At 37.3% G+C, this 26,734-nt stretch overlaps 1 protein-coding gene across 3 annotated transcripts in view; it reads right to left on the minus strand.

Annotated features, from left to right (window-relative positions):
- LRRC7 (leucine rich repeat containing 7) overlaps positions 1-26,734 on the minus strand; it is a 433,465-nt gene that overhangs the window by 53,761 nt on the left and 352,970 nt on the right. For all 3 annotated transcript variants that reach the window (XM_055585502.1, XM_055585503.1, XM_055585504.1), the window contains one exon: positions 4,058-4,279. In XM_055585502.1, the coding sequence (XP_055441477.1) occupies positions 4,058-4,279 (222 nt within the window). The remainder of the gene's footprint in view (positions 1-4,057; positions 4,280-26,734) is intronic.

Consider the following 26,734-nt stretch of genomic DNA (forward strand, 5'->3'; position numbering starts at 1 on the left):
TCCAGGCAAGAATACCGTAGGCACTTAATATATGGCAAGTGTTGTCCCTTCTTTTCCTATTTTCATTCAGACTTCTCTTCCCTGAATTTAAAAATAAAATGTAGATTCATTGCAATTGGTTGTGTCGTTTATACCTATAGCATTCCGATAAGTGATTACTTTTTAAAAAGTTTTTATGTATTCATTTATTTACGGCTGTGCTGGGTCTACATTGTTTTGTGTGGGCTTTCTCTAGTTGTGGCTAGCAGGGTCATTCTTCATTGCAGCGGCTTCTCTTGGGCAGCACCGGCTCTAGGTGTGTGGGCCTCAGGATTTGTGGCTCACAGGCTTAGTTGCTCTGCAGCATGAGCAATCTTCCCAGACCAGGGATCGAACCCATGTCCCCTGCATTGGCAGGTGGGTGATTATTAAGAATTATAATCTTAATGAAGAATTATAATTAAGCATTATCCACTGCTACACCAGGGATATCCCAAGTGATTATTTTGTAAAAGTAAAAATCTCCAAACTTTATTAGAAATTACTATACTTTATTATGCTATACCTAGCATATCTATTGGTACTATTTTTATGATGTCTCCTTGCACTTAAAAATTATGAATGACTTAGGTTTTTTCTATACGTACTTGATCAAATTTTACACTGTTGCTGTAATCACTTAAGAAAACTGTTTTACTGGTCTTTTTAATGCACCACTAGAAATGTCTTATGAAGATACAGTATTTTGATTTATATGTCTAAAACTCATGTTAGAAATTGTCAGTTACTTCCTGGGTCTTTGCACTTCAATCATTGCTCTATAATTTTCATGTGAAACTATACAGAATCTTAAATGTTTTAAATATTCTTCTCCATTTTTTCTTGCTAAATACGGAAAACGTCTTGCTTTTAACGCATACACACATATATTAGAGAGGTCTGAATTTTCAAAAGAAAAATGACTTAGGAATGTAAACAATACATAAAGTATTTTTATTATGAGAGTGAATTATATAATCTCCTCAGCCTCTTTTTGTTTGTTTTCTACCTGTATAGGGAGGTTGGTACTGATAATCATTAAGCAACATCTAGTATTTTAATTCTTAAAATCTTATATTTCTATTTCTTTTGTTTCCAATTTCTTTAGTGCCAAACTTATTTTGCATGTGCCTGTGTATGTGTAAAATTGAATCATTTGACTATCCCCAAAACTTTTTGAGTGTTGTTGGTGGGTGGTAATGTTCTCATTTTATAAGGAGAAAAACAGAACCTCATGAAAAAGTTAAAGACTTGGCCAGAATCACACACTTTAGTAAAAGGTACCATTAAACTCAAACTCCAAATTCTGAGACCTATTCCCAGTATTCTAGTATTCTTTGAATGCTATAGCGCAGGAGTCCCCAGCCCCCGGGCCGTGGACTGGTGCTAGCCCGTGGCCCACTGGGAACTGGGCTGCACAGCAGGAGGTGAGTGGCAGATGAACGAGTGAAGCTTCATCTGTATTTTCAACCACTCCCGTTGTTCACGTTTCCACCTGAGCTCCGTCTTCTGTCAGATCAGCTTTGGCATTAGATTCTCACAGGAGTGTGAACTCTACTGTGCTCAAATCATCCCCAAACCATCCCCCGACCCAGGTCTGTGGAAAAATTGTCTTCCATGAAACCAATCCCTGGTGCCAAAAAGATTGGGGACCCCTTGTTGTAGAGCTGAATGAAGAAGTGGAGAGGTTAGAAAAAGGCAGATATGAAAAAAACAGTGTAGTAGTTGGTGATGTGCTGGGAAATGTTTAAGAGCTGGCTGAGAGAAGGTGAGGGCCCTGGTTTGTAGTGTTTGCTGATTTCCCTAGTGTAATTATCCTCACAATTTCAATTTATCTGTGTGATGTCACCAAAGGTGGAGTTGGGAAGAGATGCACATTGTAATGAGCCAGGATGACTATATGTCAGCCTGCCACTGCTGCTGCCGCCAAGTCACTTCAGTCGTGTCCGACTCTGTGCGACCCCATGGACTGCAGCCTACCAGGCTTCTCCGTCCATGGGATTCTCCAGGCAAGAACACTGGAGTGGGTTGCTGGTAGTGGATAATTATTAGTCTGAATCATAAAAAATGTTCTGAGAAACTGTCTCTGGATTTGTAACTCAGGGAAAGGGGGGGGCATCGTTTGGGGACTAGTACTATTTGTTTAAAGTCTCCTTAGACTTCCTCATGTTCATTCCAAAGTTTTTATCTCAGCATTCCAAACCATTTCAGCCTGAAACCAAGGCAGAAAAAAACCTGGAAATTTAAAAAGTAATTACACTTAAGTACTTTTCTTAATGTAAACATTGAATGTTTAAGTTTTCACCTCCCAAATTGAAAGACATCTCATGTTTTTAGAGCTGCAAAACACTTTCAATGACTATAAATGCATTCTCTATGATGTTTTAAATTTAATAAGTATGTGAATTAAAACAGTAATCCTCTCATTAAGTCAAGCTATACAATTTATGTATGTTTGGAGTAATAACGCTAAAAGGCCTTTAAATTTAGAATGTTCAGAATAACTGCATGCTAATACTAACCCTTGGAGAAGGAGATGGTAATCCACTCCAGTATTCTTGCCTGAAAAACCCCGTGGACAAAGGAGCCTGGTGGTCCATGGGGTCGCAAAAGAGTCAAACAGGACTTAGCAATTAAACAACAAATAACAATACTAACCCTATCACTAAAAGTAGGTGAAACAGAAGGCATTGATCTCAGTGGATTTAAATGTGCTGATTGTGGGAGAAATAACTTTTGTAATAACTTATTTTATTAATTATGCCTGCTAACAACAGGAATAATTAAATCAGAGAATTAGATTGAAGTTATGGTATTTGTAGTGAAGAGGATATGAACAATTTTTAACCTAAGATGCCTGTGGTAAAGCATAATTTAAAACTTTATTAACTTTTAAAAATATCTAGAGAATTAAAAAAAACCTCAACTCATTATCTGATTAAAGACATCTGTCTGCTTTATTTTACCTTAAATCTAACACTTGGCCTAGATCAAGGCAAGATAGGAAGAAAATTATCATAAAAAACCCATGATTCTGAGAATGATTAATATATAATCTCAGGTTCAAGAAGGGTATTAGGAAACACAGGAGATTTCTAGAGCAGCTGGGATCCAAATAATAAATGACTCTTAATAGCATAAAGGAAAAAGCTGGAGAACGAAGATAATCTTATTTGATATGTTTAGAAAATGAGAAGGGTGATTTGTGAAGCTTGGAGTAAGCAATAATAAAGTGAAACCTTTACAAACCATATTAAGGGGTTAGTGAAGTCAGTAGGAGCTTTGCCTTATTATCTGCAGAATGAAATAAGGGAAATTAATTTTCTGAGAGTATTAAGATCTTGTTGTCTTACTTTCTAAGCTTAATATGACTCAAAAGATGAGAGCCTATTCAATGTTCAAGGAAGAAAATAAGATTTTACAATGGAAAACCAAATCCTAATTTTAGGTAGGTCAGAAGAGCAGCAATTTTTTTTTTTTTTTTTACTACATGGTATTTATCAATAGCTTTTGGAGCATTTCGGGAATATTTCCCTCATAACTGCTTTATCATTTTGATCATAGCAAAGATTTATCTCTGTGTTATTCAACAATTAGAAGATAAAACCTAAAAAAAAAATTCCCATAAATAGAAGGGAATATACAGTTTACTTCATACACTGTTAATTTCACCAAAGGCCTTGGTAAATACACCTAATTCACTGAAGCACTTTGTAATGTTCAAAAGCTGTGCTGAAGAGCTAAATCAGAGTTGAGAGCAGGTAGAAGAAGGTGCAGGATAAACCAGAAAAACTATCCCAATTCATCAATTTTTCTCTATGTGAAATGGGCATTTTAACCAACCATCAATTACTATATGTTGTAGATCTCAACCATTGAAAATGACAGTAAAATCGCTACAAAGAGGGCTTCAATCCATTCAATATGGTGACGCATTAACGTGTCTCAAGCTGCATTAATGAGGAAAGGCAAACCATGGACTGCTGGGACTTACCCAAACATTTCCTAAAAATTCATCAATTATAAGAACTTCTCTCACCTGCTCTGGATATCCATCCATACTCCTTTGCCCTTTAGTTTGAATTAAGCACCGTCCAGGCTGAGGTCCCCGAGTGGCCTGTGAAGAGGGGATCTGAATGGGCAATGGTGACTGAAATTGCTGGATGGTCACTTTGTTTATGTTTCCCTCATACGGCTGCTGCTCCCGACTACGATGCTGAAGGCTTTGGGAGCCCATCAAGGTCTGGATGTGGCTGCCTGCCTGTGGAGAAGATAATCTGTCAGAAGATTCGTGGTATTGAAAGGATGTCATTAAAGTAGGGGGAAAAAAGAGCACAGAGTAAGAAAAGTAGCATCATTTGGGCTTTCAGCCATAGCAGTAAAGGATAATGAAAAAACAGTAAGGTTCTGCCTTCTGTGGTCTGTGAAAATGTTAATATCAGAGCAAGGTCACATTAAATACATTCGTAGTCATCTGACAGCTTATCAAAGGTGATTTTAACCCCCATTTTAAGGGAACAAAGTTCAGTCTGAAAAATTTCAAGAAGAAAAAGTCACAACTTAAAAAATAAAGAGATGAACCATCTGGCATTTCATTTTGAATAATGGCAGGGAGAGAAATGTAATATGTGAAACACGGGGGGAAATGATAGAAACTAATTCCTAATTCTGAGCAAAAGAATTGAATTCCATATTTGTCTTTATGCCACACATACGTATAGGAAGCTTGTTTTGGTGAGTATAATCGATATTTATTAATTTTCTCTATTATTAAACCAAGAATACTTTTTTGGGAATCTTTAAATTCCATTAAAATTAATCACGTGGATTTCTTGTGTCTAGCCTGTAGAGGCACTAGTTATGCAAGTGAAGTGAAAGTTGCTCAGTCCTGTCGATTCTTTGTGACCCCATGGGCCAAATAGTCCACGGAATTCTCCAGGCCAGAATACCGGAGTGGGTAGCTGTTCTCTTCTCCAGGGGATCTTCCCAACCCAGGGACTGAACCAAGGTCTCTCGCATTGCAGGTGGATTCTTTACCAGCTGAGCCACGAGGGAAGCCCAGTTATGCAAAGGTCTTTAAAATGAGCTCTGCATGCAGATCTTGACATGAGCTTTCAGAGATTCATCAGTACCCCATTTAAAGCAACAGCGATCATTTATCAATCCATGTGTGGTTGCTTCCCCGGTAGCTCAGCTGGTAAAGAATCCACCTGCAATTCAAGAGACCCCAGTTCAATTCCTGGGTTGGAAAGATCCACTGGAGAAGGGATAGGTTACCTACTCCAGTATTCTTGGGCTTCCCTGGTGGCTTAGCTGGTAAAGAATCTGCCTGAAAAATGCAGGAGTCTTGGTTCGATCCCTGGGTTGGGAAGATCCCCTGGAGATAGGAATGGCTACCCACTCCAGTATTCTGGCCTGGAGAATTCCATGGAGAATTCCAAGGCCTTTATAGGCCTTGGGGTCACAAAGAGTTGGACACGACTGAGCAGCTTTAACAAGCATAGTTGCTAGAGGAGAAAGGGCATGGGAAAGTTTGGTCTCCAATCTTTACATGAAACAAAATCTAATCCAGTTTTTTGTTCACTCCATTTTCTCACCTTCATTCTAGCATGGGTTTCTTGAGTCATTCTACTTGACATCTTTCCTTCCAAGGAGGCAGTTCTGTTTGTGAGGTGATAACCAGAACATGCCTTTTATTTATTGATTGATTGATTTGGCTGTACCAGGCATCTTGTGGGGATCTTAGTTCCCCAACCAGGGATCGAACCCATGCCCCCTGCAATGGAAGGGCAGAGTCCTAACCACTGGACCATCAGTGAAGTCCCCTAGAACATGCCTTTTAAAATTAAGCATGGTTTAATGTGGAGGTCTAACTTGGGAAATGAATGCTCATCCTTAATACTTTTGAAATTATATATTAATGTTGTGCTTGGTACTACACCATCATTATGAAAGGATCTGAGGTACAACACCATCATTATGAAAGGATCTTTCTGAATTCATTGTCTTTCTTATTGATGCTTTAAGGGTAGGCAATTTGGAATTTAAAAGTAAGAATTTAAAACTAAGAATTCATTAGTTATGAAAGTTTGTGAATTTTCCTGACTAATCAAGATTTTTGATTACTATGAAAAAGTCAGATTGGAGGAACAGGGAAAATTTATTTAACAAGTATTCAAGGAAAAGATGACTTCATTAAAGTTCTTAAAGAAGAGCAACATAAGGGATATAAGGAGATGACAGTGATTATTGGAAAATCATTTGGAGAGGGAAGGCATGTTGTTTGATTTCAAACAACAGGTGTTTCAGCTAAGAAAATATTAAAAATTACTATTTGGCAATATGTAAGGCAAAGTAAAAAATCATTTGATTACATTTTAGGTATCCAACTGATTATCTTATCATGCACAATTTTTTTTTACATTCAAAAATAGTAAAGATATTTCAGTCACGAGAAATTGGAGGAAAAGATGCAAAAAGAAGTTTCAGGCACAATATCAAACACAGCACAATATCAAAACAGTTATCATACCAATACTGTCTAATGTAACCAGGGATCACAAAACTATGACATCATAAGCACAACTAAGATAAACTCATAATTAGGCAAATGTGTATTTCTCTAATATATCTAGTCCCTTCTCAGAAATCTAAATGAAAGATGTCACAACTTTCTCAGTCATTCTAGAAGACTGAACACACTTTTGGTCAAGTATTTCATTTTTGCAAATTCCATTCTCTCGTACCTCCACGGAATTTCATGTTCTCTTGTTAGGTAGGAGAGGAAAACCATGATAAGCCCGGTATCACATTTTGAGCTACTGTACTTTGAATGAACTCACTGGCCTGCTGAGTTACTTGGAGAAAATGGTTTCCTGGACTTAGAGGAGCTGGGGGTATAGGCTGACTAAGACTGACTGGCTTGACTACTAAACAATCAATTGACTTTATATCCGCTTCTTGTCTCCATTGATGTAGTATTCATGGATCTTCAGTTAGTGCTTGAGCCAGTGGGAAAGAGGAAGACTGGCTGTTTAATTGAAAGTGACAGACAAGAAAAGAATTTTTATACCCCCCAAATTTAGAGGGGATCCAGAACATAGCTCGAGTCCCATGAGCATAATTCACATGAGATAATCAATAATGATTGCTTAGCCACAATTTCATTGATTAGAATATTCTGATAATGGTCTACTCAAAGGTAAAAAACTGTATGCTATAGTTTTAACATATTATATTATAGCCTTCTAATTGGAAAGTTTGAGCTTTAATTATGCTTTGATTTGAAGCCTTTCAGGGCAAGCACCATATCATACTTAACATCTTTAATAACTGGCACTGTAACTTATAACAATGGCTATCATCCAAACACTAGGTGCCAGACAATGTGCTAAAACTTACATTATACATATTATCTCCTTTAACCCTTACAATAGTATTAAGGGATTAATTATTATTAGCTCTTAATATTTAATTTTACTGAGGAGGAAACTATGGCTTGGAAAAGTTATATAACTGTCCCAAGTAATTTGCACAACTGGGAAACTGGCTGGACCAGGATTTGAACCAAGGCTGTCTGACAATCAGAGTTCATGTTCTTAAATGCAAAATTATAGTGCAACAACATTTTCCCCCAAATTGTCTCTCTCCCTCCAATAGTTGAACTATGAAATGAAAAGGAACCACAAAAAGGAACTAAAGTATCAGGTTGTTGAGGAAGGGTATATCAAATTTCTTTAGCAGTCCTTTAATTTGCTAAAGAGCCATTTTTACTTTTTGAATTAGGTCTATTATCTAATTTTAGATCCTATGTATGTGACTTAGAACTTTATACTTAAGCAAATAGGAGGATGCTCTGTGTATTTAGCAATCTTCTCATGATTGTAAAATAATAATGCTCATCATGTTCTCAGATGGCTTGGCAAAACATAAATTGGGCATGGAAGGAACATTCTGTAAAATGATTCTGCTCACATCAGCAGCAGTTCTTTCACCCTCTACTGGGGCTACAGGGTGCAATAAATGGGGATGGGTAATGACAGCTATAGAAAGCAAAGAATTAACACTAATTTTATGTGAAGTTAACCAAACATAAATGACACAAGACATCTAACAGAACAATTGTGGTGTGGAGGGACTATAAAGAGGAAGTTTTTCTGACTGGCACAGAAGCTTGAGAAAGTAATAAGGATGCTCATGAAAAAGTATAAAGGACTGATGAAAATGTAGAAAATGTCAAGAGACTGGATTTGTTCAAGTAGAGGGTTAGCTATGAGAACATTGACTCATACTGAAGGAGAATTTGAACATGAAGTTTTCTATAAAGGTTGAGTTGCACATTTTGAATGATAAAAAGAAATAGAGAAGATCTGACATTTGTTTTGAACTTTCAAGGGGAGGTTGAACAGAATAACATGTATTTGAGGAGAATAGTATGGAATATGATGTTTTCAAGTTGACCCAAAAACATACTGTCAAGGTTTACAGAGAAAAACTCCAAACATCCAAAGGAAATATTTATGTCAAAGCCACAGGAAAAAAATGTGATTTGATACCAAATGGCACTGTTCATATGCAATTTATCCAACAGCTCATTATTCTGTGGAAATTTGAAGTGTTTGGGGGGTTTTGTATGATATAAAATAGATGATATTTTTTCACTACATCAAGTTGTGGTTCACACTATTTTCTTAGAAAAGACTGACAAGTGTCTTACTCAATTTGGCTATCTGTTTTACTACTCATCTTGGCTCTTGGACCACTTGTAATTGCCTCCAAAAATTAAACACAGGCTCAAAGGATGACAATTTATGCCACTGAGAATACTCAAATGGATACAATTCATTTTCTAAAATTAAGTTCAAAAGAGTTATAAAGATATTTGGGAGCAATGTCAACAACACAGAAACATCTACAAGGAATAATTAAGTAACTGAAACATCTACAAGGAATAATTAAGTAACTGATTTCAAGGAAACAGCAGTACTCATTTACATGAGTTGGTTTCAATAATTTTGTACAACAACAACAAAACACTTCTATCAGTTACAATCTACAATATATACTCTGTAGTACCTTTTTTTTTTTTTTTACACATAGGGTTAAGTGTTAGAAATCAGGACAGTAGGATTTCTGCTTCAAGTAGATGAGTAGACACGTTTCTGCATTAAGAATAATGAAAAACACTGGACATTATAAATAAACAAATATAGGAAAAGTCTGGAACATAGACTGAAGAGGCAAAGGACCAAGTAACAACATGGTAGTAAATTTCTCAGGCTTTATTTTTGTGTCATATATCCCGGACTAGAAGTTGAAAAAGTTGACATCCCCAAAATGCCAACCAGTATAGATGAGGAAAGCCCCAACAAAAGCCTATTTTTTTCTAGCCAAAGGACAAAGGAAAAAGGGCATCTTAGCAAGACAGAAAACTTTTAGATAACAATTGCTCTATTATAGCCAAACTTCAATCCTGTAACAAAAATGAGGAGACTTTGCCTCAGGTGTCACTGGATTCTAAATGAAAAAATTGGACTTGTACCCCAACTTGGCCAAAATGAGGCAACAGGAGTGGTGTCAGAGAAGACCAGCTGCAACAGATGATTTAACTATAATTCAGAGTTTTGTAACATAGTATGAAAATGTCTAGGTTTTAACCATACCAAGAACAAGGAAGATCTCAAACAATGAAAAAAAAAAAAAACAAAACACCAACACCAACAATAGATACTAACACTGAGATGACAGAAATTAGAACTAACTGAAAAGATTTTTATGACAACAATAAAGAATGCTTCAGTGATTAATTACATACATGCTTGAAAGAAATAAAAGAACAGAAACCCACCAAAGAAATATAATGTCTTAGTTAAGAAACAGAAAATGTAAAGAAGAAACACATGGAAATTTTACAGTTAGAAAATATAATAACTGAAAAGCTCTGTGTATGGGCTTAACATCATAATGTAGAGAATAAAGAGAAAAAAAAACAAAACAAAACTGAAAGGATGGTAGAAATTATCCAGTCTCTAACAAAGAGAAAACACTAAGAAAAAAAATGAACAGAGTACCAGAGACTCAATCAAAGGTTCCAACAGTAATATTGTCAAAACAGATGAGAAAGAAGTCAGGCTGAAAAATTAAAAGAAATAATGGCAGAACAATTCTGAAATCTGGCAAAAGGAAAGTCATAGATTTAAGAAGCAGATAGTCCTATAGATTTAAGAGAAATCCCATACAGGGTAAACACAAAGAAATCAATGCACATTCACGTCATAATTAAACTTCTGAAAACTAAAGAGAAAGAAAAATATCTCAAAAGCAGCTTGAGAAACATGACATTCTTACCCATAGAGGAAAAACAATTTGAATTACACTGGATATCTCATCAAAGACCATGGAGGACAGAAGAAAGTGCCACAATATTTTTCAAGTACTGAAGAAAAAGAACTGTCAACTCAACATCCTATATTCCTGAAAAATATTCTTCAGCAATCAAAGAAAAACTGAAATATTCTCAGATGAGGAAAATGAGAATTTGTCACCACTAGATGTATCCTAAAATAATGGTTAAAGGAATTTTCTAAACAAAAAAATGATAAGAAACCTGGAACATTAGGAAAGGAAAAAGAACATGACAAGCAAATATATGGGTAAATAAAATGAGCTTTCTTTCTCTTCTTGAATTTTCAAAATTATGTTTGATTATGAAGTAAAATTATGGTACTATCTGAAAGAGATGGGAATACCAGACCACCTGACCTGCCTCTTGAGAAATTTGTATGCAGGTCAGGAAGCAACAGTTAGAACTGGACGTGGAATAACAGACTGGTTCCAAATAGGAAAAGGAGTACGTCAAGGCTGTATATTGTCACCATGCTTATTTAACTTCTATGCAGAGTACATCATGAGAAACGCTGGGCTGGAAGAAGCACAAGCTGGAATCAAGATTGCTGGGAGAAATATCAATAACCTCAGATATGCAGATGACACCACCCTTATGGCAGAAAGTGAAGAGGAACTAAAAAGCCACTTGATGAAAGTGAAAGAGGAGAGTGAAAAAGTTGGCTTAAAACTCAACATTCATAAAATGAAGATAATGGCATCTGGTCCCATCACTTCATGGGAAATAGATGGGGAAACAGTGGAAACAGTGTCAGACTTTATTTTTGGGGGCTCCAAAATCACTGCAGATGGTGACTGCAGCTATGAAATTAAAAGACACTTACTCCTTGGAAGAAAAGTTATGACCAACCTAAATAGCATATGGAAAAGCAGAGACACTACTTTGCCAACAAAGGTCCGTCTAGTCAAGGCTATGGTTTTTCCTGTGGTCATGTATGGATGTGAGAGTTGGACTGTGAAGAAAGCTGAGCACTGAAGAATTGATGCCTTTGAACTGTGGTGTTGGAGAAGACTCTTGAGAGTCCCCTGGACTGCAAGGAGATCCAACCAGTCCATCCTAAAGGAGATCAGTCCTGGGTATTCACTGGAAGGACTGATGTTGAAGCTGAAACTCCAATACTTTGGCCACCTGATGCGAAGAGCTGACTCATTTGGAAAGACCCTGATGCTGGGAAAGATTGAGGGCAAGAAGAGAAGGGGACGACAGAGGATGAGATGGTTGGATGGCATCACCGACTCAGTGGACATGAGTTTGGGTAAACTCCAGGAGTTGGTGATGGACAGGGAGGCCTGGTATGCGGCAGTTCATGGGGCTGCAAAGAGTCGGACATGACTGAGTGACTGAACTGATTGCTACAGTTGGAGATTTCAACATGCCCCTCTCAACAACTGATAAAAGAACTAGACTGAAAATTATGAAGAAAAAGAAAAATTCAACAATACATCAACCAACCAGATCTAATAATCACTTATAGAACATTCTAGCTGATAGGAGCACAATACACATTCTTTTCAGGTTCCCACAGTATATTCACTGAGATAGACTATATCCTGATTTGGAAAATAAATTGCAACAAATTTAAAAGAGCTGAAATTACACAAAATGTTTTCTCCAATCACAATAAATCAAACTAGGAATGAATGATAGAAAGATAAAAAGAAAATATTTAAGCACTTGGGAGCTAAAAATGTAGTTCTAAATAACTCATGGACCAAAGAACAAGTCTCAGGGGAAATAAAATATTGAACTGAATGTAAATGAAAATTCGTAAAACAAAGCCAAAGTGCATATACTGGAAAAGAAAACACCTTTAAGTCCATAATTGAGATACTACCTCAATAGCTTAGAAAAATAGGAGTCTAATTAACCAAAGCCAGCAGAAGGAAATATTAAAAGTGTAGAAATTAATGGAACTTAAAATTAACTAAAAATAAAATAAATAGCTGTTTTTAAAAGATCAATAAAATCGACATACATCTAGCAAGACTGAAAAAGAAAAAAAAAGACAAATTATCAAAATCAAGAAAAAGGGGATATCACTACAGACTCTGCAGATATCATGAGGATAATATGGTAACACTACTAATAACTCTACAAAAAATTTGAAATGGGCTACTTTCTTTTTTCTTTTTTTTAAAATGTCTACACTTAAAAAATTTTTTTAATTGGAGGCTAATTACTTTACAATATTGTGGTGGTTTTTGCCTTACGTTCACATGAATCAGCCATAGGTGTACATGTGTTCCCCATCCTGAACCTCCATTCCACCTCCCTCCGCATCTCATCCCTTAGGATCATTCCACTTTCTTAAAAAAAACGAACTACCATAACTCACACAATATGGATTAGATAATTTGAATAGCCCTGAAACAATCAAGGTTAGCATCGGTAATTTAAAAATTCCCAGTAAAAAATTCTCTAGGCCCAGATCGTTATACTGGATAATGTTATGTGATGAATCTTATTTATTCTATCAAATGTTTAAATAAGAGTTAACAGTAATTCTATGCATTAATTTCCAGATAATAGAAGAGGAGGAAAAGCTTTCCATTTTATGAACAAAACCACAAAACGACAGTACAAACAAACAAAAAGCAGAAAGAAAAAGGAAAGGAAGAAAGAAAAAGAAAACTATAGATCAATATCCTTTAGAATACCAATGCCAAAAATCCATAACAAAACAATGGCAAAATAGAATTCAGCAATATATAGAAAGAATTAAACATCATGACTAAGTGGAGTTTATTTGAATAATAAAAAGCTCACTCAATATTTGAAAATCAACCAGTGCATTATATTAATGGCTACAGAAGAAAAATCATGTGATCATATCAAAGGAAGCAGAATAAGGTTATTGTGAAGATGAGTGCATTTATGTCAAGCACCTTAGTACCATGCCTAATATATACTGTAGATACTATTTCATGATTATGATAACCAAACTATCTTCTTAATTTATTTGTGTACAGCTAGGGGTAATTTTGATGTCAAAAATCTATGTTCTCCCATTTGGGCGTTAGAGGACAAACTTGTATAAAGTCATGGAAGGGAGCCCTGAAGGTTGAAAGAGAGGTGGCAGGAGGTTGTTTCTCTTGCCCTCAGGACATGGTAACAGTGCATTCTGCTGACACAATGCAGTACTACGTGGAGGATTAAAATTTGCTGATCTTAAATTTTTAGACTCAAATACTGGTGGTATACTCCAGTACTTCAAAGGAAAAAGGTGAGGCAATAGGGTCTTTCCTTTCAGTTCATAAGCCTTAGGATGGCAGCTGACCGATATGGGCAGGCAGTCATTTGTGGCTTATTGAATCTCTATAAGCATATACTTCTATGATTAAAGGTCAACTTATAAAACACAGCTCTATAATTGGAAATTATTAACCACAGTGAAAAAAAAAGAGGATCCATGATAGTAAAAGTGATGAAATTAGAGCTAAGTCAACACTTTCCACCGACAATTTGTTCTATGATGATTTTGAATTTTACATGCCTGATCTTGAGAAACCTATATGCAGGTCAGGAAGCAACAGTTAGAACTGGACATGGAATAACAGACTGGTTCCAAATAGGAAAAGGAGTTCGTCAAGGCTGTGTATTGTCACCCTGCCTATTTAACTTATATGCAGAGTACATCATGAGAGATGCTGGGCTGGAAGAAGAACAAGCTGGAATCAAGATTGCCAGGAGAAATATCAATAACCTCGGATATGCAGATGACACCACCCTTATGGCAGAAAGTGAAGGGGAACTAAAAAGCCTCTTGATGAAAGTGAAAGAGGAGAGTGAAAAAGGTGGCTTAAAGCTCAACATTCAGGAATCTAAGATCATGGCATCTGGTCCCATCACTTCATGAGAAATAGATGGGGAAACAGTGGAAAGTGTCAGACTTTATTTTGGGGGGCTCCAAAATCACTGCAGATGGTGACTGCAGCCTTGAAATTAAAAGACACTTACTCCTTGAAAGGAAAGTTATGACCAACCTAGACAGCATATTGAAAAGCAGAGACATTATTTGCCAACAAAGGTCCGTCTAGTCAAGGCTATGGTTTTTCCAGTGGTCATGAATGGATGTGAGAGTTGGACTATAAAGAAAGCTGAGCACCGAAGAATTGATGCTTTTGAACTGTGGTGTTGGAGAAGACTCTTGAGAGTCCCTTGGACTGCAAGGAGACCCAACCGGTCTGTCCTAAAGGAGATCAGTCCTGGGTGTTCTTTGAAAGGACTGAGGCTGAAGCAGAAACTCCAATACTTTGGCCACCTCATGTGAAGAGTTGACTCATTGGAAAAGACTCTGATGCTGGGAGGGATTGGGGGCAGGAGGAGAAGGGGATGACAGAGGACGAGATGGCTGGATGGCGTCACCGACTCCATGGACATGAGTCTGAGTGAACTCCAGGAGTTGGTGATGGACAGGGAGGCCTGGTGTGCTGCAATTCATGGGGTCACAAAGAGTTGGACATGACTGAGCAACTGAACTGAACTGAACTGAATGAACAGGAAGATGTTAGCAATAACAATAAAAGCTTGATTATCATTTATTTCACCTTTAAGATGTTTAGAAACCTATAGGTGGTGGACCTAACAGAATGGACCTAACAGAAACAGAAGATATTAAGAAGAGGTGGCAAGAATACACAGAAGGACTGTACAAAAAGATCTTAATGACCCAATAACCACAATGGTGTGATCACTCACTTAGAGCTTGACATCCTAGAGTGCGAAGTCAAGTGAACCTTAGGAAGCATCACTACAAACAAATCTAGTGGAGGTGATATAATTCCAGCTGAGCTATTTCAAATCCTAAAAGATGATGTTGCAAAAGTGCTGCACTCAATTTTGAAAACTCAGCAAATTTGGAAAACTCAGCAGTGGCCACAGGACTGGAAAAGGTCTGTTTTCATTCCAATGCCGAAGAAAAGCAATGCCAAAGAATGTTCAAACTACTGCACAATTGCACTCATCTCACATGCTAGTAAAGTAATGCTCAAAATTCTCCAAGCCAGCCTTCAGCAATACGTGAACCATGAACTTCCTGATGTTCAAGCTGGATTTAGAAAAGGCAGAGGAACCAGAGATCAAATTGCCAACATCCACTGGATCATCGAAAAAGCAAGAGGGTTCCAGGAAAACATCTACTTCTGCTTTATTGAGTATGCCAAAACCTTTGATTGTGTGGATCACAATAAACTGTGGAAAATTCTGAAAGAGATAGGAATACCAGACCACCTGACCTGCCTCTTCAGAAACCTGTATGAAGGTCAGGAAGCAACAGTTAGAACTGGACATGGACCAACAGACTGGTTCCAAATAGGAAAAGGAGTACATCAAGGCTATATACTGTCAGCCTTGTTTAACCTGCTTATTTAACTTATATGCAGAGTACATCATGGGAAACACTGGGCTGGATGAAGCACAAGTTGGAATCAAGACTGCTGGGAGAAATATCAATAACCTCAGATATGCAGATGACACTACCCTTATGGCAGAAAGTGAAGAACAACTGAAGAGCCTCTTGATGAAAGTGAAAGAGGATAGTGAAAAAGTTGGCTTAAAGCTCAACATTCAGAAAATGAAGATCATGGCATCCGGTCCCATCACTTCATATCAAATAGGTGGAGAAACAGTGCAAACAGTGGCAAACTTTATTTTTGGGGGCTCTAAAATCACTGCAGATGGTGACTGCAGCCATGAAATTAAAAGATGCTTACTCCTTGGAAGGAAAGTTATGAACAACCTAGACAGCATATAAAAAGCAGACATTACTTTGCCAGCAAAAGTCTGTCTAGTCAAGGCTATGGTTTTTCCAGTAGTCATGTGTGGATGAGAGAGTTGGACCATAAAGAAAGCTGAGTGCTGAAGAATTGATGCTTTTGAACTGTGGTGTTGGAGAAGACTCTTGAGAGTCCCTTGGACTGCAAGGAGATCCAACCAGTCCATCCTAAAGGAAATCAGCCCTGAATACTCATTGGAAGGACTGATGTTGAAGCTGAAACTCCAATACTTTGGCCACCTGATGGTGAAGAGCTGACTCATTTGAAAAGACCCTGATACTGGTAAAGATTGAAGGCGAGAGGAGAAGGGGACGACAGAGGATGAGATGGTTGGATTGCATCACCGACTCAATGGACATAAGTTTGAGTAAACTCTGGGAGTTGGTGATGGACAGGGAGGCCTGGTGTGCTGCAGTCCATGGGGTTTCAAAGAGTTGGACACGACTGAACGACTGAACTGAACTGATAGGTAGTGGAGTAATTATATAAAAATCAAATGACATGAAATGGAATCTTATCACTTTGATAGTCTCTATTTGGCAGCAATCCTTAGTCATCTGCCAGTTCATATTGTTTAGGCCTTCAAACTACATATTCAATCACAGACATTTTCATTACAGTGGATCAAATTCACATTTTCTTTTTGCTCTTAAATTTCTTCTGAAATGAAGATAGTATAAATATTGTTATCTCCATTTTCTGAAGTCAACTATTTGTTTTAAGGAACAAATGTTACAAATTGATGAAATAAGTAGTTTAATCTGCCACTGTTTCTATTGCTTTAATCTGTGACAAATTTTTTTTACCTCTCATTTAAGAACCATTTGATAGACACTCTTTGGGCTTTCACTTTTATTAAGGAAATAATTTAGAATCAGTCTGGATGAGAACAATCTCCAGATTTTATGACAGTGATGTCCCTTACTATTGGATACAGCTATATTTTTTGCACTGGCATTAGGAGATAAAGTAATATGCTTTATAAATTAAAGAATTAATGCTGTATTAAGTAAGAAAGTCTAATACAAAAACAACTGTGGAACTAACAATACTTTATTCACCTGTCACTGTTCCTGTAAGTTAGACAAGAAATTTTCCATTGACATTTCTACAACTTCCTCCGTGCATTATTTTTGAGAACAAATTTAATTGCATAATAGAAGTAGAATAGGTTTTAAATATACCTATGACTGAAATAATACTAAAGTCAACTGATTAAAATACATCATCCTGACTGTTCAGATTTACAAAAGAAGTATTTGAAATGGATCATTAAATAGAGGATATTATTTCATTGATTTCTTCAAACTTTTCTTCCTGATTCAGCTACTAAGTGTATGGAACTGCCTTTGAAGGATCCCATTTTCATGGAAATTTTGACTTCCTACCAGCCATGTACTCTTGCTTTGGCAATTAATTCTCATTTAGCAAGGAAGTCTTTATATATTTTCAGCCTTTTCTCTCTCACATAAATAATTACCGATTATAGGGAGATTTGAATCTAACTGGATATATTCATTCTTACTCCTCTAGTATAGCAAAAGGCATGGCTGCATAGACTCACTAGAACAGGTAACATGATAATCAATTAATGACCTTTTTTTAAAAAGGGTACATTCAGTTCATCTGAATAATAGTATGATCCTGGTAGCCTGAAAGAAGTGCAGTTTAAAATTCTCAAGGCTAAATTTGAACCCTTAGTTTATAATTCCTATAATCATTCTTTGGATTATTTGACATATTTTAATTTGTAGAACTTTAAACAGTGCATTTTTATCCTATTCTAGAACAATAATATATTTATTCCATAAAGACCATGCTGAGGCTAGTCTAATAGAGACAGAAGCATATATTTGTTAGGGAGGGGAAATTAGTGGATATTTCTTAATAAATAGTCACTAAATATAAGCCTCAAGAATTTCAACAAGCTCTCAATAGGTGTTTGATGTATGCTCAGTCACCCAGGCATGTCCAACTCTCTGCAACCCCATGGACTATGGCCCACCAAGGCTCCTCGCTCCATGGTATTTTCCTGGCAAGAATACTGGAGTGGGTTGTCATTTTTCTCCTCCAGGGGATCATTCCGATCCAGGGATTAAATCTGCCTTTTCTACATTTCCAAGCCGTCTGGTGTTTGATGGATGCCTAAAAATATCATCAATAGTTGATCCTTAACCACAAAAGTCTCATAAGATATAATTTTCACCTACTTACTTCTATTTTTGCTTCTGCCGCTGCTAAATCGCTTCAGTCATGTCCGACTGACTCTGTGTGACCCCATAGATGGCAGCCCACTAGGCTCCTCTGTCCCTGGGATTCTCCAGGCAAGAACACTGGAGTGGGTTGCCATTTCCTTCTCCAATGCATGAAAGTGAAAAGTGAAAGTGAAGTCGCTCACTTGTGCCTGACTCTTAGCGACCCCATAGACTGCAGCCTACCAGGCTCCTCTGTCCATGGGATTTTCCAGGCAAGAGTACTGGAGTGGGGTGCCATTGCCTTCTCTGACTTTTATTCTTAACCCTTCCTAATCTGTGATAATTATGACAGCCCTTCAGGCAACTGATGTGTTTGGAACTGTGGCTTAAAACACCTTTTTTAACTGACGTGTGAAATTAAGGTGTGAATACATACTATTCACACAGATATTCAGTTCTAGATTATTTCTGAAAACCAAAACTCCAAGAAAAGTAGAGTTGTGTCACTATAGATCTAGAGAGCCATATTCAAAGTTTTGTTAGGAATAGAGGTTCTTTTTCATTTGGACACATTTGGTATTTTCCCATGGTTCCACTTTCCTTTTTAAACTTAAGCTCCTGGGAAAAAGTGGCTTTTGGTCAAGAGAAAAATTCTGAATATATCTGTGTAAGAAATGTCACTCTGGCAACAACAGATAGGTCTAAAATTTTTTTTATTTGGTTTTAATAATTAAAGAAATCTATAATTGTATGACTTCATCAATCTACCCTTTTACTCTCTTCTCATTTTGGTGGCAGAGCTTACTGACAGCAAAAGTATTCAACTGCTATTTTTTCTAGAAGTCCAGAAACCTCAGTAGAAGTGACACCAACATGAGTAGGAGTGATGAGAAGAGGATGGTTGAAGGAAGCAAGGAGAACCCTAACCTACCAACTGACTCAAAAAGATCTCCTTTCTAACTTTATACAAATGTTTGGGGCTGAAAATGACTCTATAAAATAATTCCAATCTGTTGTTGAGTTTCTGTGATGACCAAGTCTACCAGAAGAAAAATGTAATCCAACCAGTGCAAAATTTGCTATCAGAGGAGAAAAATGAGGCTTGGGAAAGAATCAGAAAAGAGGAAGCCAGAATTGTGCTTGGCATTACTCACAATAATAGAGAATATTGTTTTCATTTGCTTATGGACTGATGAAACCAGGACATTACTCCTGGGTAGTCTTCATAATTAATAATGTATATTGCTTTAGGAGGGAAACAATACAAATTCTCAGGCAAAACTTACACTACTTGACATATTTCTTTCTGTACAAAAGGAGAGTTTAGCTATAGCATTGACATTCACTAAAGTTTCAGAATTTTTTAAATTTCAATTTTACTTTAAACTAGAACAGATATTCTTGACTCTTATGTTTGTGATGGGAATAGGAAGCATTTTTATTTCCCTGTCTCCTATCTCTCATATGTAAGGTTTACTCAGTTGATTTTCCTATCTGCTTCATCCACATCTGTCTCGCTCTCTTATAGCCTCAAAATTTATTCTACTTACTGCCATCCCTATGTTTTCCAATATTTAAATCTTCATTTCTCTTTCTTATCTACTCCAGACTTTCTCTATTTCTATTTAAGTGAGCTACATCCACCCTCCACCCCTACCCCACTTCCTGTCCCCTGCCTTTGATATAAAGGATTCCAACAGCAACACTGCCCACTCTCAGTTAAACTGCAAAAGCCAAGAGCTGTAGTTGCATTTATTTCAGTTCTATATTTATATAGACTACTGATAGCAATATTTGCTTTTAAAGGCAAAAGTTTTGGAGAAAATTACTTTTCAATGACTACAGCTTTAAAGATTATATATTTTAGATAAGATTTTTTATGTGTGTGTGTATGTGTGTGTGTGTTTCACTCAGTCATGTCCAACTCTTTGCAACCCCATGGATGATAGCCTGCCAGGCTCCTCTGTCCATGGAATTTTCCAGGCAAGGATACCAGCGGTTGCCATTTCCTTCTTCAGGGGATCTTCCCAACCCAGGGATTGAACCCAGGTCTCCTGCATTACAGGAGACAGATGCTTTACCATCTTATCTACTAGGGAAGCCCCAAGATTTTTTATAGCACAGCAATAAAATCATTTTATTTAAATTACTAAATGTATGGGTGAAGTTGATTTTTTTTTTAAACAACTACTTCTCATTTAAAAAATGACATAAATCTATTCTTACCCTGTGAAAAATTCTACAACAGACAGATTTTCATTACCAAGTGAAAAATTAATCCCAGTGGTAATTTGATTTGGTTGTTTTAAACACAGACAATGGTGTGGCTGCATGGTGTTTAATAGCAAAACAATTTAAGATTTTCAAAATATATTTTAGACATTTTCTAAATAAGTATATAAAGAAACATACATTATACTACGTAAAATGCATTATACTAAGAAATATGACAAATGGCACGATTATAATAAGGAGTGAATATTAATGAATTAAACAAATTTTAATATTAATACATTATATGGTCCGAAAAGCAAAAATTCTGATTTGGGGGTCTGTGAAAGAAAAGATTAAAAGAACACAAAAATGACCAAACCTCACATAAGTGAAAGTGAAAGTGGCTCAGTCGTGTCTGACTCTTTGCGACTCCACGGACTATACAGTCCATGGAATTCTCCAGGCCAGAATACTGGAGTGGATAGCCTTTCCCTTTTCCAGGGTATCTTCCCAACCCAGGGGTCGAACCCAGGTCTCTCACACTGCAGGCTGATTCTTTACCAGCTGAGCCACAAGGGAAACCTAAACCCCACGTAATTTCTTTCAAATTTCTTTTAGTTTCTTCTAACGAGTTTCTGGGCATGCCTCAGAAATGATGAACATCTGGAAATCTTGAAGCTCTGAATGGTTGAGCAGGCATTGTAGATGTGGAAGAACCATGGGCAAGCTCAACAGAACTCATCTGTAAGCCAAGACTTAATTAGCTGCATTTTTATACCTTTTTCTTCAATTATGTTCATCCTGATGTTGACCTTGAAACCCACCTTTATTACTCTAACTGCCAAGTCATTATGCACTTAGAACAAAAGACACTTGAAAGAGGGCAGAGTCACTAATGTTGCAAGAGATTTGAATGTCTAGTCTTTACATATTAAAAACTTTCAGATTTAATATCACTGAAATTTTAAAGTTTCTTGGTTTTCTCTTACAAGAAGGGAAATAATTTAAGTTTCATTTGTTTTAAAGAATGCTTCTGCAATGCAGGAGACCTGAGTTCAATCCCTGGGTCAGGAAGATCCGCTAGAGTAGGAAATGGCAACCCACTCCAGTGTTCTTGCTGGGGAAATCTCATGGACAGAGGAGCCTGTTGAGCTATGGTCCATCGGGTCACAAAGAGTCGGACAGGGCTGAGCATGCATGTGTGTGATCTTGGCAAGTAACTTAACCTAAACTCCAAGTCTCTAACTGAGAAAGCCTAAACTCAGTTTCTTCTTTCATTAAAGTGGACAAAAATAATAGTGCTTACCTCATATGATTGCTGTGAGGATAAGATGAACTAATACATTCAAGTATTTAGCACAATGCCTGACATGATACCTCATAGTTCTTCCCAAGGTGACTGCAATATAATTCGACAGACTGAAGCAGTAAAAACAATGACGTGATACAACGACTAAAATACAAACACCCCTTCTGAGAGCACTGTTTTCAGTCACCACCAGTTTCAACTAATCCTCAAAGTGCTCAAAGTAGTACTGCCCGGAATTCGAGGACTGGGGTGGATTTACCTCACTGTGACATCTTTTAGCAGTGATTCACAGACTTTTTGAAATAATGGATATTAGAATTTGAGATTTTGGAGACTGACATAGCAAGAGAGAATTTAAACTACCTCCTATGATTATATCACTAAAAAGCAGGCTAAGATTTAGCACCCTCAACACTTTGCTATATATTATCCACTCTCAGGTATATAGAACAAGACAGTAGATGCAGGAGCAAAATTCTTTTTGATAGATGAACATATTTCGTTTATTTTATATATCTAAATCTCTGGATCCACAACTTGGTGGGTACCCACAATTTGTTCTCCTATAATGCTTGGAGTACTGCTAGGCATAGCCATGCTTACGTGCTAAGTTGCTTCAGTCATGTCTAGCTCTTTGTAACCTTATGGACTGTAGCTCTCCAGGCTCCTCTGTCCATGGGATTCTCCAGGCAGGGATACTGGAGTGGGTTGTCATGCCCTCCTCCACGGGATCTTTCTGACCCAGGGATCAAACCCGTGTCTCCTGCAGCTCCTGCACTGCAGGTGGATTCTTCACCATTAGCCACTAGGGAAGCTCTGCATAGCCATGCTGCTAAGTCGCTTCAGTTGCGTCCGACTCTGTGCGACCCCAAAGACGGCAGCCCACCAGGCTTCCCCGTCCCTGGGATTCTCCAGGCAAGAACATTGGAGTGGGTTGCCATTTCTTTCTCCAATTCATGAAAGTGAAAAGTGAAAGTGAAGTTGCTCTATCGTGCCCGGCTCTTAGCAACACCATGGACTGCAGCCTTCCAGGCTCCTCCGTCCATGGGATTTTCCAGGCAAGAGTACTGGAGTGGGGTGCCATTGCCTTCTCCATAGGTGTCACCAAAATTAGTTCAAAAGCTACATTAGCTACAACCGAGAGTCAAAGGTTCAATCAAAGCCTTTCTAAAATGGATTCCCCACTGAATCTCTGCGGTATCACGGTAGTTTCTGATCACAGTAGTATCAAAGTATTAATGCTACATAGTAGGGTTATCACAGTAGAAGCATCACAGGAGTATCTCTTGACATAGAGATAAGATTGAAAAAAATCTTCTACAGAGACTTGGTGAAACAGACTCAAATGGGGTACTGGCTAAGACTTCATCAATTAATATCCTTTGATTCCCATTCTATTTGTAGTTTAATTTCTGATTCTTAATTCTCATCCTATTCAGGCTTCCCTGGTGGCTCAGACAGTAAAGAATCTAATGACAATGCAGGAGACCTGGGTTCACTTCCCCAGGTTGGAAAGATTCCCTAGAGAAGAGAATGGCTACTCACTCCAATATTCTTGCCTGGAGAATTCCCTGGACGGAGGAGTCTGGCAGGCTATAGTCTATGGTGTTTCAAAGAGTTGGACACGACTGAGCTACTAACACCTTCACACTTTCATCCTATCCAGCCTAATGGCTACTGGTTTCAGGACAACTGTAAAACTAACACTGACTTTAAAAAACATTAATTGCAGAATAAAATATAACCTCAAATAATAATAGTACCATTTTCACACCTATTTCAGTCAATCTGGAAGCCTAGGCTAATAATCATTTTCATTTCTTTTCTTTAGGTTGATTCTCACTAGAATCTTAACTTGATATCCTCAATTAATATATAATAAAAAACTAAAATTGAACATTTAAAAGAATCATCATTCTTTTTACTCTGTGAGGTAATAGCAAACATACCCATTTTAGGTTCTGAAATTTCAGATTTTAGGCAAAAGTGCTATATATATATATAGGGTGGTCAGAAAATGCTTATGATAGTAGGAAGAAGATATAAATGAGTTTACACACAAAACATACAGAAAGTTTAAAGACATATTACATTATTTTACAAAATGATTAATAAAGTTTTCAGATAGATTAAACAATTATTTAGCTATTAATAAGAGGGACTAGCTCACAAATGTTTAATCAATAGATAATTGCATGGGATTCTCAAAGCAAGGAGAGAAACAAGCAAATGATCATCATGAGTTGTACTGCTGATATGATTAAACATAATATCATGGACTTTGAAAATAGATTTCGTGTAAAATGGATGTATGTATGGATAATGTAAACACCTATTCATTCCATTTAGAGTAATAAATGAATAAAACTTTTCCTTTTATGGGAAAATTATTGAAGCCCTTTGCAACCAAGTAAGTGATATGGTTCTTTTCTTTGGTCAGGTTTTTTAAGGATCCCTTGGCTCTGATAGGTATTTCTTCAATTTCTCCTCTTTCTTCATAAAGAAGTAAATTTTCCTACTTTTCTGAGATCTTTCAACTTTCTCTTCACCAATCATTACTCAACAGCCTTTAAATATAATCAGGTGTTTGCCATCTTAAATATCACATCTGTCTTCCTCATACCCTCTTCCAGAGTCTACCATAATTCTCTTTTTAAAAGGAAACTACTTTTTGAGTTTTCTAAGTTTCTGTCTCTATTTCTTAATGTTGTTAAGTATGGATTCAGCTCCATTGATTAAATAAATTACTCCTGCCAAGACAACCAATAACCTTTTGGTTGGTAAAGTCAAAAAGTCTTTAGTAATACCTTGCTTGATTTTTTTGGCACCATGTGATACTGTTGACCCTTCCTTCTTTTAACATTTTTTTTTTTAGTTCCCAGGTGCTGTCACTTTTCTTTGTTTTTTCCTTCTACAGCTTTTTACTTGTCATTGGAGTGGAAAGCCCCATCTATTCTACTCCAAATGACCAGTCAAAGCCAATCATACAGTTTTATTCATCTTGCTATGAGTGAGAAATCCTTACCTATTTTGGATCAGTGAGATGTTAAAAGAGGCTTGTTGGGGGATTTAGGGAAGAAAGGCTTTGCTTGTAAGAGACAGCTACTGAAAACTTGGTTCTCTCTCCTTATAAACTTGAAAGAGGAAGCTTGTTATCTTCAACTGTCATAGGTAGCCATCTGATAATTATGAGAGGAACCAATTTTAGGATAGAGCCAACAATATGAATGGAAGAGTGGAGAGGGGAAAAACCCCAAGTATTTAAAATTATCTTTGTTGTTCAGTTGTCAAGTCCAACTGTTAGCGACCCCATGGACTGCAGCATGCCAGGCTCCTCTGTCCTCTACTGTTTTGCTCAAGTTCATGTCCATTGAATTGGTGATGCTATCTAATGATCTCATCCTCTGTTGCCCTCTTTTCCTTTTGCCTTTAATCTTTCCCAGCATCAGGCTCTTTTCCAATTATCTTACTGAAGATTAATCTGAGGCTTAGCCTAGATTTGTCTACTTATGTTAGCGAAATATTTCTTTAATGTTCAAGACTAAAATTTTCTATAGCTTGTGGTAGAAAAAACCTTATTGATAAAATCTTTAGCCATTTCTTCTCTGTAATTCTAAGAATATGTCATATGTTGGTGTTCCATGGAGCTCTGTCTTCTGTCTTATTCATGACTCAGTTATGACTTATGTTTTAACGATTGCTAAATTTGTATCATCAACTAAGACTTCTCTCCTGAACTCCTGAAAAATATATCTAAATATCCACTAAAAATTTCCACTCAGATTTTCTAGAAGATACCTTAAATCAACATTTTAACTTTTTTTTTTGTTGCACAGCATAGTATGTGGACTCTTAGTTCCCTGAGCAGGGACTGAACTCCGGCCTCCTGCTTTGGAAGCATGGTGTCTTAAGCATTGACCTTCCAGGGAGATTTTAAATCAACATATTAAAACTTAAACTCCCTTCCTCTCTTCCACTTCCACTTGTTACTCGTTTTGCCACCTCACCCCAGTGAATGGCACATCGTGACTCATACAAATTAGAAACCTGGTTATCAATCTTAGAACTATTATCTGTCTTTTATGCCCTATGTACAGTCAATCACAAGATCATGTTGGCTCTATCTTTTAAGAATATACCAAGTCTTCCCTACCACTCATTGCTTCCATCTACTCTCCCTTGGATTACAGGAGAAGCTCTGTAACTTGTTCCATGGCTGCAAATCTTTCTCCTTTCCAATTCTTTCTCAGAAAACCTGTCAAAGTGCTCTTCAGGTAAAAATTTAATGATGGCTCTCCCCTGTTTAAAACACTTCTTTCCATTTCTTTCAGGATAAAGCTCAGCATAGTCTGGTTTATGTTTATACTCCTGGCCTTATTTTCACACCATCCTTCTCTCTTGCTGCTGCTGCTAAGTCGCTTCAGTCATGTCCAACTCTGTGCGACCCCATAGACAGCAGCCCACCAGGCTCTGGGATTCTCCAGGCAAGAACACTGGAGTGGGTTGCCATTTCCTTCTCCAATGCATGAAAGTGAAAAGTAAAAGTGAAGTCGCTCAGTCGTGTCCGACTCAGCGACCCCATGGACACAGCCTACCAGGCTCCTCCATCCATGGGATTTTCCAGGCAAGAGTACTGGAGTGGGGTGCCATTGCCTTCTCTGATCCTTCTCTCTTAACTTTCTTCAATTTCTTTACTAAATAGGTGTCCTTTCCAGGTGCTCTCCCAGCCCTGTATTCCATCCTCACAGGACTGTATTTATCTGCAGTGCTGGATATTGCTCAATAGGCAGATTAATAACATGTATAACACCTGCAAACC

This window comes from Bubalus kerabau, chromosome 6, assembly GCF_029407905.1.
Source record: "Bubalus kerabau isolate K-KA32 ecotype Philippines breed swamp buffalo chromosome 6, PCC_UOA_SB_1v2, whole genome shotgun sequence".
In the NCBI taxonomy this organism is placed as follows: Eukaryota; Metazoa; Chordata; class Mammalia; order Artiodactyla; family Bovidae; genus Bubalus; species Bubalus kerabau.